At 47.3% G+C, this 12,663-nt stretch overlaps 1 protein-coding gene and 1 long non-coding RNA gene across 2 annotated transcripts; both read left to right on the top strand.

Moving 5' to 3' along the window:
- Positions 1-2,764: 2,764 nt before the first annotated feature.
- On the top strand, positions 2,765-5,788 carry LOC147033705 (uncharacterized). The gene is made up of 2 exons (XR_015055607.1): positions 2,765-2,981; positions 5,733-5,788. It is a non-coding gene; the product is annotated as an uncharacterized LOC147033705 (long non-coding RNA).
- Positions 5,789-6,740: 952 nt separating this feature from the next.
- On the top strand, positions 6,741-12,120 carry LOC147033704 (nuclear pore membrane glycoprotein 210-like). The gene is made up of 4 exons (XM_085871834.1): positions 6,741-7,177; positions 10,412-10,557; positions 11,258-11,389; positions 12,003-12,120. Exons 1-4 carry the CDS (start codon positions 6,981-6,983, stop codon positions 12,101-12,103), a joined length of 576 nt encoding a protein of 191 aa, XP_085727960.1. The 5' UTR covers positions 6,741-6,980; the 3' UTR covers positions 12,104-12,120.
- The last annotated feature ends 543 nt before the right edge of the window (positions 12,121-12,663 follow it).

Raw genomic sequence — 12,663 nt, 5'->3', positions numbered from 1 at the left:
GGTGGTGACGAGAGTGGAGGGAGGGAGATGGAAGGTGGTGGAATTTCGGTGAAGACCTTCAGGTAGTGAGAGAAGTGAGAAAGGATAATTAATTGGACAAATGGTTTCGACCAATACACGTGATCCACGATGCTCATCACCGCTCGGTCCCATTTCCTGCCTGGTCGGGAACTCATAGGATGACCTTTTAAATTCAATATTTACACTTAATATCACGACAGTATAATCATTTTTTCTTGACCCTCCATCATAAATCTTCTTTCACACTTGTATATCCTTCATGCCTCAAAGGCATGCCTGCTGTTGGCTTAATGCTTCGGGCGGTGGTCTTGGGATCCTAAATTCCTCAGTTCAAAATCCCACTCGGTTGTTGAATTAATACCAGGTGGGGTTGACTCTGCCCGTCATCCTTCCGAGGTCGGCAAAATGAGTGCCATCTTGCTGGTATCCTGTGTCGGAGTGGCGACCCGTCCAGGATTGTGCCCAATAGCCCAGGAGACTGTTTAGGTAGCACCAACGCTCTGCACAGAGTGTCGTCCCCATGGATGGATGGACCAAGAGAGAGACCAATAAAAAGGTGAAAGGATGTGATTGGAAGACACACAGCTGTTGGAATTAAAGGAAGAGGATTGTGCCCGGACTACAAGTGGTGAGGGGGCCATCAGCCGACCAAGCCCCAAAGAAGGGGGAATGGTAGGAGGTAGTAGTAGTAGTCGTATCCTCTGATAATTAAAACACAACTCATAGTACATGGGGATCAAGCCCAACCGCCACCCCCCCGCCCCCCAACTGGTTTGGGCAGAGCTTATCCGTTGATGAGACTGACCCTACCTTGGTTGCCGTGACAACGAAGGATTCAAACACTTTTTGGGAGACAAAGTTTGGCTTGTGACGAGAGATTCGACTTGTGGAACAAGTTGTTGGGAGTTGCTCTGAAAATAATTCGAAGTCGTCTCCGACGAAAACGGGCACATGTGAGTTTTCAACCATCCTCGTCAGCCAACTATGGTGTACGAGGTGCAGTGGAACACGAGAAGCAAGAGTGTTAGCATCAACTCCGCTTTATTGCGCGTCCGGATGTACATTCCTGCCGCCCCTCGCGGGCGAGTCATGATATAGGAAAACCCAATCACGTGATACAGCACAATATTAATTTTCTTAGATGAGATCCTGTTCTAGGCGGTGTAGTTGTCATTGTGAAGGTAATGTTGAGGTAATATTTATTTTTTTAGATGAGATCCTGTTCTAGGCGGTGTAGTTGTTGTGAAGGAAACATTTATTTTTTCAGATGAGATCCTGTTCTAGGCGGTGTAGTTGTCGTTGTGAAGGTAATGTAAAGGTAATTATTTTTTCAGATGAGATCCTGTTCTAGGCGGTGTAGTTGTTGTGAAGGAAATATTTATTTTTTCAGATGAGATCCTGTTCTAGGCGGTGTAGTTGTTGTGAAGGTAATGTAAAGGTAATAATTATTTTTTCAGATGAGATCCTGTTCTAGGCGGTGTAGTTGTTGTGAAGGAAATATTTATTTTTTCAGATGAGATCCTGTTCTAGGCGGTGTAGTTGTCGTTGTGAAGGTAATAATTATTTTTTCAGATGAGATCCTGTTCTAGGCGGTGTAGTTGTTGTGAAGGAAATATTTATTTTTTCAGATGAGATCCTGTTCTAGGTGGTGTAGTTGTTGTGAAGGAAATGTTTATTTTTTCAGATGAGATCCTGTTCTAGGTGGTGTAGTCATTGTGAAGGTAATGTAAAGGTAATAATTATTTTTTCAGATGAGATCCTGTTCTAGGCGGTGTAGTTGTCGTTGTGAAGGTAATGTAAAGGTAATAATTATTTTTTCAGATGAGATCCTGTTCAAGGCGGTGTAGTTGTTGTGAACGAAATATTTATTTTTTCAGATGAGATCCTGTTCTAGGTGGTGTAGTTGTTGTGAAGGAAATGTTTATTTTTTCAGATGAGATCCTGTTCTAGGTGGTGTAGTCGTTGTGAAGGTAATGTAAAGGTAATAATTATTTTTTCAGATGAGATCCTGTTCTAGGTGGTGTAGTTGTCGTTGTGAAGGTAATGTAAAGGTAATAATTATTTTTTCAGATGAGATCCTGTTCTAGGAGGTATAGTTGTCGTTGTGAAGGTAATGTAAAGGTAATAATTATTTTTTCAGATGAGATCCTGTTCTAGGCGGTGTAGTTGTTGTTGTGAAGGTAATGTAAAGGTAATATTTATTTTTTTCAGATGAGATCCTGTTCTACGTGGTGTAGTTGTCGTTGTGAAGGTAATGTAAAGGTAATATTTATTTTTTTAAGATGAGATCCTGTTCTATGCGGTGTCGTTGTTGTTGTGAAGGTAATGTAAAGGTAATATTTATTTTTTCAGATGAGATCCTGTTCTAGGCGGTGTAGTTGTTGTGAAGGAAATATTTATTTTTTCAGATGAGATCCTGTTCTAGGTGGTGTAGTTGTTGTGAAGGAAATGTTTATTTTTTCAGATGAGATCCTGTTCTAGGTGGTGTAGTCGTTGTGAAGGTAATGTAAAGGTAATAATTATTTTTTCAGATGAGATCCTGTTCTAGGTGGTGTAGTTGTCGTTGTGAAGGTAATAATTATTTTTTCAGATGAGATCCTGTTCTAGGCGGTGTAGTTGTCGTTGTGAAGGTAATGTAAAGGTAATAATTATTTTTTCAGATGAGATCCTGTTCAAGGCGGTGTAGTTGTTGTGAACGAAATATTTATTTTTTCAGATGAGTTCCTGTTCTAGGTGGTGTAGTTGTTGTGAAGGAAATGTTTATTTTTTCAGATGAGATCCTGTTCTAGGTGGTGTAGTCGTTGTGAAGGTAATGTAAAGGTAATAATTATTTTTTCAGATGAGATCCTGTTCTAGGTGGTGTAGTTGTCGTTGTGAAGGTAATGTAAAGGTAATAATTATTTTTTCAGATGAGATCCTGTTCTAGGAGGTGTAGTTGTCGTTGTGAAGGTAATGTAAAGGTAATATTTATTTTTTTAAGATGAGATCCTGTTCTATGCGGTGTCGTTGTTGTTGTGAAGGTAATGTAAAGGTAATATTTATTTTTTCAGATGAGATCCTGTTCTACGTGGTGTAGTTGTTGTGAAGGTAGGTCAGGTCAGGTATGGGAGCATGTGCCAGAACAGCACGTCGCTGCGTCCACTTTCCGCCGGTATTCCAGGGGCCTCCGTCTGGCCATCCCCCAGGCAGATGCCAGGCCCATCCCCATCTCCTTGAGATGGTCAACCTGTTGCAACCATGAGGCACGTGGTCGGCCCACTGGCCTCCTCCACTCATGAGACTCCCTCACTGAGAGAATCTGGTGAGCAGGATCAGAGTCAGGAAAACGAGCCACATGTCCATACAGCCGCAACTGACGCTCACGGACTATGCAGGTAACAAATCTCATCCGAGTCTCTCTCAGCAACCGTTCGTTGGACACAAAATCCGACCAGCGATAGCCAAGGATTCTCCGAAGAGACCTGGTACCAAAGGAATTAAGTCTCCGTCTCAGATACTTGGTCAGAGTCCATGTCTCGCACCCATAGAGCAAGACTGGAAGTACCAAGGACCTGAAGACTCGGACTTTCGTCCTCCCGCACAGGTACCGGCAGCGCCACACCCCATGATCCAGTGAATCCATGACTCCCCAGGCCCGACCCAGACGTCTATTGACCTCTGACTCGCAGCCAGCAGAGACATGAATATCACTGCCAAGGTAAGTGAATCTCTCCACGACCTCAATATCCTCACCACAAACAGACACAGACAGGACAGCAGCATCCAAGATGTCACCGAAAGCCTGGATCTTAGTTTTGAACCAAGAAACCCGCAATCCCAACGGCTCCGACTCCTCATTCAGCACCTCGAGGGCCCCCAAGAGGATGTCTAAAGTCTCCGCAAAGATGACTGCATCATCTGCAAAGTCAAGGTCCGAGTTCTTGACATTCCCAAATGACGCACCGCAACTTGATCTCTCCGACATCCTCCCTAAAATCCAGTCCATACAAGTGCTGAAAAGTGTGGGGGCCAGTACACACCCCTGACGAACTCCAGTAACAACTGGAAATAAGTCAGAGATGGTACCACCACACTTCACAGCACTCTCAGTACCAGAGTAGAGTTCAGACATCAGATCGATCAGTTTTGGTGGCACCCCACGAAGACCAAGAATCCTCCAGAGGACATCCCGATTCACTGAATCGAACGCTTTACAGAGATCAACATAGGCTGCAAGCAGCCCCTGCCGAAACTCTCGTCTGCGTTCGGTGAGGACACGAAGGGCAAGGATACGGTCAATCGTTGACCTCTTTGGTGTAAAGCCTGACTGCTCTGGACGCTGGTGCTCAAGCAGATGGTGGCGAACCCTATCGAGAATTATCCGAGCAAAGACCTTGCCCGGCACTGAGAGCAGCGTCACCCCTCGGTAGTTGTTGCAGTCTTGGCGATCACCCTTCCCTTTCCAGAGAGGGACAACAAGGCCCCTCTTCCAGTCAGTTGGGATGATGCCTGTGTTCCAGGCAGAGCACAAAACTGCATGCAACGACACGAGTGCAGCATTTCCACCAGCCTTGAGAAGTTCGGCATGGATGCCACAGATCCCTGGAGCTTTTCCCCGTTTCAACTGGTTCACCGCAGCCCGTGTTTCCACAAGCGAAGGTGGACCACAGTTGATTCGAGGGTCGGCAACAGGGATTGTAACACCCTTGACGTCCAACTCGACAGCTGGGGGATCAGCCTGGTACAACCGCTCAAAGTAACCGGCCCAGCGGGCCTTCACTTCAGACTCGTCAAGAGCCTACCACTCTCTGCTTGAACTGTAGTGCTCCGAGGGATGGGCTTGGATGAACGCAATACGCAAATTCCCCTGTAAGCGGGACGAGAATCACCTGTCCACAGGTGATGCTCTACCCCCTCACAGATTCCTCGCACATAGGCCTCCTTGTCCACCCTCAGTGCACGTACAGTTTTACGCCTCAGCTCCCTGAACAGCTCAGCTCTGCCATTCAGCCTGGCCCTGCGACTCTGGTCAATGGTATCCAGTGTCCCTTGAGAGACAAAATTCTTCTTTGCCCTGCGGTGAGCTCCAAGGCATCCACCGGCAACATCAAGGACGGTGGTCTTGAAGGCGCTCCACAACTCTTCAGGACCCCCCAAAGCACCCAGACCCCCCAAGTGTCCACTCAGCCTGTTCGCAAACTCCTCAGCTACTCTCTCATCCCTGAGCTTGGCAACATCCAGCCTCGGCTGGGATGGTACCATTCTCCAGGATTTAAGGTGCAGCTTTAGAGTTGCTACAACAAGCCTGTGGTCAGTATTGAGGAACTGAGCACTCCGGTAGACCCTGCAGTTCTGGATCATCCTCCAACGACCGTCAATGAGGACATGGTCAATCTCATTTGCCACACTGCCAGCGTTGGAATACCAAGTCCAGCGATGAGCTTGTGGGCGCTGAAACCATGAACCAGCCACCCTAAGTCCATGACTTCTTGCAAAGTCAAGGAACTTAGTGCTATTCTGGTTCATAGTTCCTGACCCATGGGGACCAACACACACCTCATAACCATCCCTATCAGTTCCAGTCGATGCATTGAAATCCCCCAAGACTAGAAGTGTATCTCGTCTGGGGCACTGATCAACCACAGACAGAAGGTAATGTAAAGGTAATAATTATTTTTCAGATGAGATCCTGTTCTAGGCGGTGTAGTTGTTGTTGTGAAGGTAATGTAAAGGTAATAATTATTTTTTCATAGGAAAAAAAAAAAAAAAAAAAAAAAGACTTTAATTTGATATATTTAAGAAGCGAATGTAAGAATTCTACGTTCACTTCTAGGCTTTGCCTATTCCATATTACCCAACAACAAAAATTCCAATTCGTATAGAAATATTTTGGCAAAGTTTATTTTATTTTATTCAAGAGGTTTATTTATTTATTTATTTAAAACACGAAACGAGGCCTAAATGAACCTGAGCTCACCATCTCGCAGGACGGCGACCCATGGCGTATCGGGACCTAAAACACACACAATGCACAAGAAAATCAATCAACGGCCGCACAACGTTCTCCACCGAACAACAAGCAATGTCACTGAGGCCACGATGCGGAGGATTGAAGCAGATTGCGTTAATCAACCACACAGCCGGTCCGCCATCTTACCTCGCTGGCCGAAAAGGATTCTGGGAAAAAGATTCACAGCAATCAGTGAGTTCACGTCCTTTATTTCTCCAGAAAAGATGTTATTCTAACTAAATAATCTTTAAATTCAGGATATAATGTGAAATTGTTTCTATAAAAATACACATTCATCGGCAGTGGAAAAGGAAAAGGAAAAAGAGAAGTGTTGCTGCCGCGAACTATCTTGCTTAGACCGACGGAAACCTCCAACCCCGGATATTAATATATCGGTGGTTTCTTCGTGTCAGTGGACGAAGTAATATCAACGATTGATCATGGATTTTTATCCCGTATTCAATTAAGTATACTCACGTAATATACTTTTAAAATTGGTGATGCCGGAGCTGTCTCATCAAAATATAATGTATCGATCGCTGATGATACCGAACATCCGCTACACCGCCACGGACATGATTTACCACAAACAAGGACATGTTACAACGATGGTTAAATAACCGAGGGTAAAGTCTAAATTTCATCTAAATATCGAGCGTCGCCTTTTTACGAACTATTGTTAAACAATCCGGATTGTGATATGAAACGTGTTTGAGGTGGATGTTCGGGCTTTGCGTGATGACGTAAAGGCGTAAGGCGGCACACGTGCGTTTCGTTCGGGTTTTGTGGCGCGAGGAGCAAGAATTGGTTCGAAAGCAGGAAGTGAGAAGTGAGACCTGTTGGGTTCTCTCAGGAATTTTGATTCCAAGACTTGTCTTTCGCGGTCGGTCCTCTCACGGACTGAGTTACCAAGACTTGTGTTTTGCGGTTGGTCCTCTCACGAGCGGCCTTGGTGGACAGTAATTCTGGAATGACTAGTTCCACGAGTCCCCGCGGACCCCGACAGGGGTCCAGGGTAAGAGGACTCCACCTGGTCCTACTCGTCCTCGCTGTGAGCGCGACCCGGACTCGGAGCGCCAAACTGAACGTCCCCAAAGTGCTTCTTCCCCACTCGGCGGAAACTCCGATCAACTACACGCTCGAGGCTTCCGACGGTTGTTACACGTGGTGCGTACGTCCCCCACGTCCGTGCATGCCCCCGCAACCCCACGTCCGTGCATGCCCCCGCAACCCCACGTCCGTGCATGCCCCCCGCAACCCCACGTCCGTGCATGCCCCCCAACCCCACGTCCGTGCATGCCCCCAACCCCACGTCCGTGCATGCCCCCCAACCCCACGTCCGTGCATGCCCCCGCAACCCCACGTCCGTGCATGCCCCCAACCCCACGTCCGTGCATGCCCCCGCAACCCCACGTCCGTGCATGCCCCCAACCCCACGTCCTGCATGCCCCCGCAACCCCACGTCCGTGCATGCCCCCCAACCCCACGTCCGTGCATGCCCCCGCAACCCCACGTCCGTGCATGCCCCCGCAACCCCACGTCCGTGCATGCCCCCGCAACCCCACGTCCGTGCATGCCCCCGCAACCCCACGTCCGTGCATGCCCCCCAACTCCACATCCATGTGTGCCCACCCCGGCCCCATGTCCATGTGTGCCCCCCAACCCCACATCCATGTGTGCCCACCCCGGCCCCACATCCATGTGTGCCCACCCCGGCCCCACGTCCATGTGTGCCCCCCAACCCCACATCCATGTGTGCCCACCCCAACCCCACATCCATGTGTGCCCCCCCAACCGCACATCCATGTGTGCCCCCCCCAACCCCACATCCATGTGTGCCCCCCCAACCCCACATCCATGTGTGCCCACCCCGGCCCCATGTCCATGTGTGCCCCCAGGCCTCACGTTTGTGTGCCCCCTAACCCACATCCGTGTGTGCCCCCTCCCAGCCCCACGTCCCTGTGTGCCCCCCTGGCCCTACATTCGTGTGTGCCCCCCAGCCCCACATTCGTATGTGCCCCCGGCCCAACATCCGTGTGTTCCTCCACCGACCACAAGTCCGGGCGTGCCCCCACCCCTGTCCATGGGCCCGCGTGTGTGTGTGTGTGTGTGGGTGTGTGTGGGTGTGTGTGTGTGTGTGTGTGTGTGTGTGTGTGTGTGTGTGTGTGTGTGTGTGTGTGTGTGTGTGTGTGTGTGTGTGTGTGTGTGTGTGTGGTTTTATGAATGTTTCTGCTCGTGGACACCATGTGGTGCTTGGTGCTGTCCGTAGCCCTCGTCCATCCGGTTCTAACGTCACTGTTCAGTTCCAGCATCCTTGTCCGAGAGGCAGGAAACTGATTCGATCATGGCCCGACGAGGCATGCAAACTTGTGGTTATCAAACGGCAACCTCGTCGATAAACAAATGCTGGACATCCCGACCCGGTTTAATATCCCTCTGGAAGTACGACGCACTCCATGATGCAGCACTTCACCTGAATAACACCATCGTGAGGTTTATTTTGCATTGTTTGTCCAGGTATGATATGAGTTCACCGCTCTTTATCCAGGTAGGGTATCATTCGCAAGTGAACTCACCCTTATTTATCCAGGTGTGTTATGAGTTTACCGCTGACTGTCCAGGGTCGGGTTTACAGGTGAACTCGCCATTTTGTTTATCCAGGTATGATACGGTCAGTTTGGATTCTGTTCCAGTCAATCAACTCTGGACCTGCCTCTGTTCCTCTCTCTGCAACGGTCGGAGACCCCCTCCCCCCCCCCCCCAATCTGAAACAAGAGGGTTAGGACCATGATCTCCATGAACATGTCTTGGACATTTGACACAGTCTGCCATCTTGCTCTGCTTGCCAAGCTCTCTCCCCGTGCCATGCAAGGCCTTCTTTCCTGGGTTTCTCACTTCCTCCACTCACTCGGTCAACGTGTTGTTATCAATGGACCTCTCTACTCCCCTCTCCCAATGCTGGCTGGAGTTCCCCAAGGCGGTCTTTTGGGTCCAGTCTCGTGGCTCATCCATATAAATGACCTCTCTGATGCGTTGGAAACCTCTCGTCCTTTTTTGCAGACGACTCTCGCTGCATCGTCCGGCACCCTCCTCCCTCTGCTCGGCAGATAACAGCCTCCTTTCTCTGCCTCAGCTACAAAGTATTTTACTCGCATCTGATAAATAGAACGTCATCAATTCTTTTCTCTTTTTTTTTTATGAATTTTTTTTTTTTTTTTAACCGTCTGTTCTCCAATATTGCTCGCTACGCTCTCTCAGTCCTCTGACCCCCATCCTCACCTCCCCCCTATCTACTCCAGGGGACACGTGTTCTTTCAGTAACCCCTTCCTGGTTAAAGTTCCAAAATCCAGGATGATGGCACACCTCACCTGACTTTATTCCTCGCTTCTCCTGGTGTATGGAACCACCTTCTAGTGGCTGTTCTGTCTCGCTCTTCCCTCCAGGGCCTCAAGCAGGCAGCGCATCGCCACATCATGCCATCCTCCATCCTGACCATCGATCTTTATTAGCCCTTCCTCACCCAACCCTCCTACTCGCAGATTTCAGTGTGTCTCTGTCTCTCTGTCTCTGTCTCTGTCTGTCTGTGTCTCTGTCTCTCTCTCTCCCTCATTTCTTCATTTCATGTGACACCCATGTGAGCTTGGTTGTGACAGAGATTCTCCCATTGATTGATTGTAATGCTCGATCAGATCCTCGGTGTCCGTCGTATTAGTCGTGTGCGTGGGTTTGTCTCGCGATACTATGTCGTGTTGATGCATTGACGCTGTCCCATTGATTGATCCTCCTTGCTATATGGGAAGTGTCCGTGCGTGCTCCCGCATCCTCATGCGCGCGCAAACCGCACCCGGTCAGCCTTCTGTGGGTTTGGTGTTTTCCCTTATCGTTCGGTGCATGTTGCTTTGCTTTACAAACGTCGTTTTGATTGGGGTTACGGTTTGGGTTTGAGTCAGGGTTGTCTCCACTGCACACAGTGCATGATTGACTCAAACTCACTTTCCAGCCAGCCATCGATTTGTGTCCCATCGGCATTAGATTTCTCCAAATCAATCTCATCTCGCTGTCCAAATTCGTTATTCCTGTTCGTGTGTTCTGCTGAGCGGTGTGGAACTATCACGGGTGTGGGATCATAGTGGGAGCCAGAGGGGTGCGTCCGTGCTGGTTATGAGCATTACTTATACTGCACGTATATAAGGTGCACGGTTGTCACGAGTGGTGCAGTCGTTTTGGAGGCAGGATCATGACGGAGGAAATCAAACACACAATGGTGAACCGTTGGACGCTTCTCGTTGTAAAACACGATGTTCCGTCCGTGCTCGATATCACCGCACCACGGTTCTCGCACGAGGACCACGGATGAGTGGGTGTCCCACGGCTTTAAGGCCTGACCGTGTGTCCCGCAGGCGCTCTACCAGACCTGAGACTGTGACCGTGGAGCCATTTTGGACGTTGGACGACCGTGGCCAGGATTGCTCCAAAACGGCTCTGGTGACTGCTCGCAGCAGCCATGCCTCTCGGCAAATGGCCATCGTGTTCGCGGAGGAAACTGGTGTGTGAACAGTCTTTCGTGGGAAGCCACCTTACAGTAGACCCTCTGGTTCTTTAACAACACCTGTTGTGTTTATGTTTATAGTTAACGGTAATTTTTCTGCTCGTTGGATGGTCTCACATTGATTACATTAGTTTCCCTTTTAAAGATGGACAATTGTGTGTCAAATGCCAAAGCTCAGATTGATCTGTTTGGTGTTGCAATCTCAACCAATGTTCATGAATCCGAGTCCATTATCTACTTGCGTTCTTGTAATCTACGTTTAAAAAAAGGTATACCACTGTTTACTCGTGTACATCGTAGTATAGTTTCATCGCTCCTACCTCTCGCTCCTTCTCTGGTCTGGTTTACCTGACAGCCCAGTCACATGTTGTGATTGACTCCATGCCCTCAGGCCAACTTCGGATTGAAGCAAATCATGGACTGTCACCTCAAACCCCCTAAATGAAATAGTAAAATTGATGTTTTCCAAAATTATTTTTGTTGAAAGGTCCATACTCGTGGTTTGTAAAAGAGAAGTATTGTGATAAGACGGTACGCGAGAGGTGTGTTTAAGATAAATTGATGACTACCTTGAAATCGCTCAATATCGTATCATGGATGTGCTGGACACTCCGTATGCATCCTGATTATTCCTCTGGTTATCTATTTGTTCTTCATTAAAAACCGCCCCTCGTCTCTACGACCATTGACCCTGTAGTGACAGGCTGGTTGCTTCGCTGTGATGTGATCATTGACGTGATCAGCGGTATCCAGGTGTCCTCGACAACGCGAGAGCTATACCTGGAGGACTCGCCACTCAAACTCTCCATCAGGGCTTTCGATCGAGAAGGTGAGCATGTGCAGGTGGAGCCCCAAGAGCACGAATGTCTCGTTCTTTTGTCGCTGTACTCGAAAGTACTTCCTGCGTTGTAAATTAATTTTCTTTACACACCCTTCTGTGCACTTTACCTGTTTGTGCAAACATTGTGCCTTGTTGACAAAATAACTGGAAACCTTTAATATCTGGGGCTGTTGCATCCAAGGCTAATGTTGTTGTAGTAGTAGTAGTAGTAGTAGTAGTAGTTGTCGTAGTTGTGGTAATAGTAGTTATGATATGAAGTTGAATCTGTTATTTCGTTCCGAAGGCAATTGGCCAATCGATGATAAACTTATTCTGTGGAATAATTAATTATATTGTGATGATAGCAGCATCACTGGCCCAATTATAGCACATGGAACTCTTTCTTGTTGGAATATGATGTCACATGGGCAAATACAACAACTCATTTCTGCAATTTATTTAACCTTCAATAAGCATGTATGAACCATTACCTCACAATTGACTGTAAGGAAATGTTTGTTGTGAAGATTTGACTGTAAAGAGGTGTTTGTTGTGGGACATGTTTCACTGCAATGTGGTGGTGTAAGTGTCACTTGTGTGTCCCCATGTTTATTATATTCAGGAAACACATTCACGACTCTGGCCGGCCTGCCATTTGATTGGACAATCGTAAAAGATACCGAGTCTGCCTCGTCACCTGACTCTCACAATTCCTTGAGGTAGGCAAACAAGTTTTAAATGATACTAAATGACCCGTGAACCCGTTAGGTTCCCGTTGTGACAGCGGTTGATAAAAAAAAGACAGCTCCAGCGAACTATAACGCTGAGGTTGTTTGCATTGATCAAATTCTCCCGAGGAGTCCTTGACTGAATCGGGAATTGATTTTTTAAAATATTTTTTCGTTGCCTGATTTGAAAGAAAATTGATACTGCACACCGCAGCAGAATGGTAAGTAAGGTGGGCCAAAGATTTTTGCGCTATCGTGTACCGTTTTGGCTGTATTTTGGGAACATGCATACATACATACATACATACAAGATGAGAGTTTTAGTAATGTATAGATTCATTCTCTACCATTTTTTAAACAATATTTCACATTAACAGGACATTTTAAACAATATTCCATATTATCGGGACATTTTTAAAACAACATTTCATGTTATCACGACGTTTTAAACAATGTTTCACGTTATTGGGACATTTTAAACAATATTTCACGTTATTGGGACATTTTAAACAATATTTCACGTTATTGGGACATTTTAAACAATATTTCACGTTA

The sequence above is a fragment of the Eptatretus burgeri genome, chromosome 2 (assembly GCF_056783735.1).
Source record: "Eptatretus burgeri isolate ZD-2024b chromosome 2, Ebu_testis_v1, whole genome shotgun sequence".
In the NCBI taxonomy this organism is placed as follows: Eukaryota; Metazoa; Chordata; class Myxini; order Myxiniformes; family Myxinidae; genus Eptatretus; species Eptatretus burgeri.
Note: the sequence above shows the minus strand (reverse complement) of the source record. Positions and strands in the feature narration are given on the sequence as shown.

What these genes read in the sequence shown, in the direction of transcription:
- LOC147033704 (XM_085871834.1), top strand. Translation starts at nt 6,981, where the DNA reads ATGACTAGTTCCACGAGTCCCCGCGGACCCCGACAGGGGTCCAGGGTA. An exon ending in TCCGACGGTTGTTACACGTG is followed by an intron (nt 7,178 to 10,411) that starts GTGCGTACGTCC and finishes TGTGTCCCGCAG; the next exon opens with GCGCTCTACCAGACCTGAGA. An exon ending in CAGGGCTTTCGATCGAGAAG is followed by an intron (nt 11,390 to 12,002) that starts GTGAGCATGTGC and finishes TATTATATTCAG; the next exon opens with GAAACACATTCACGACTCTG.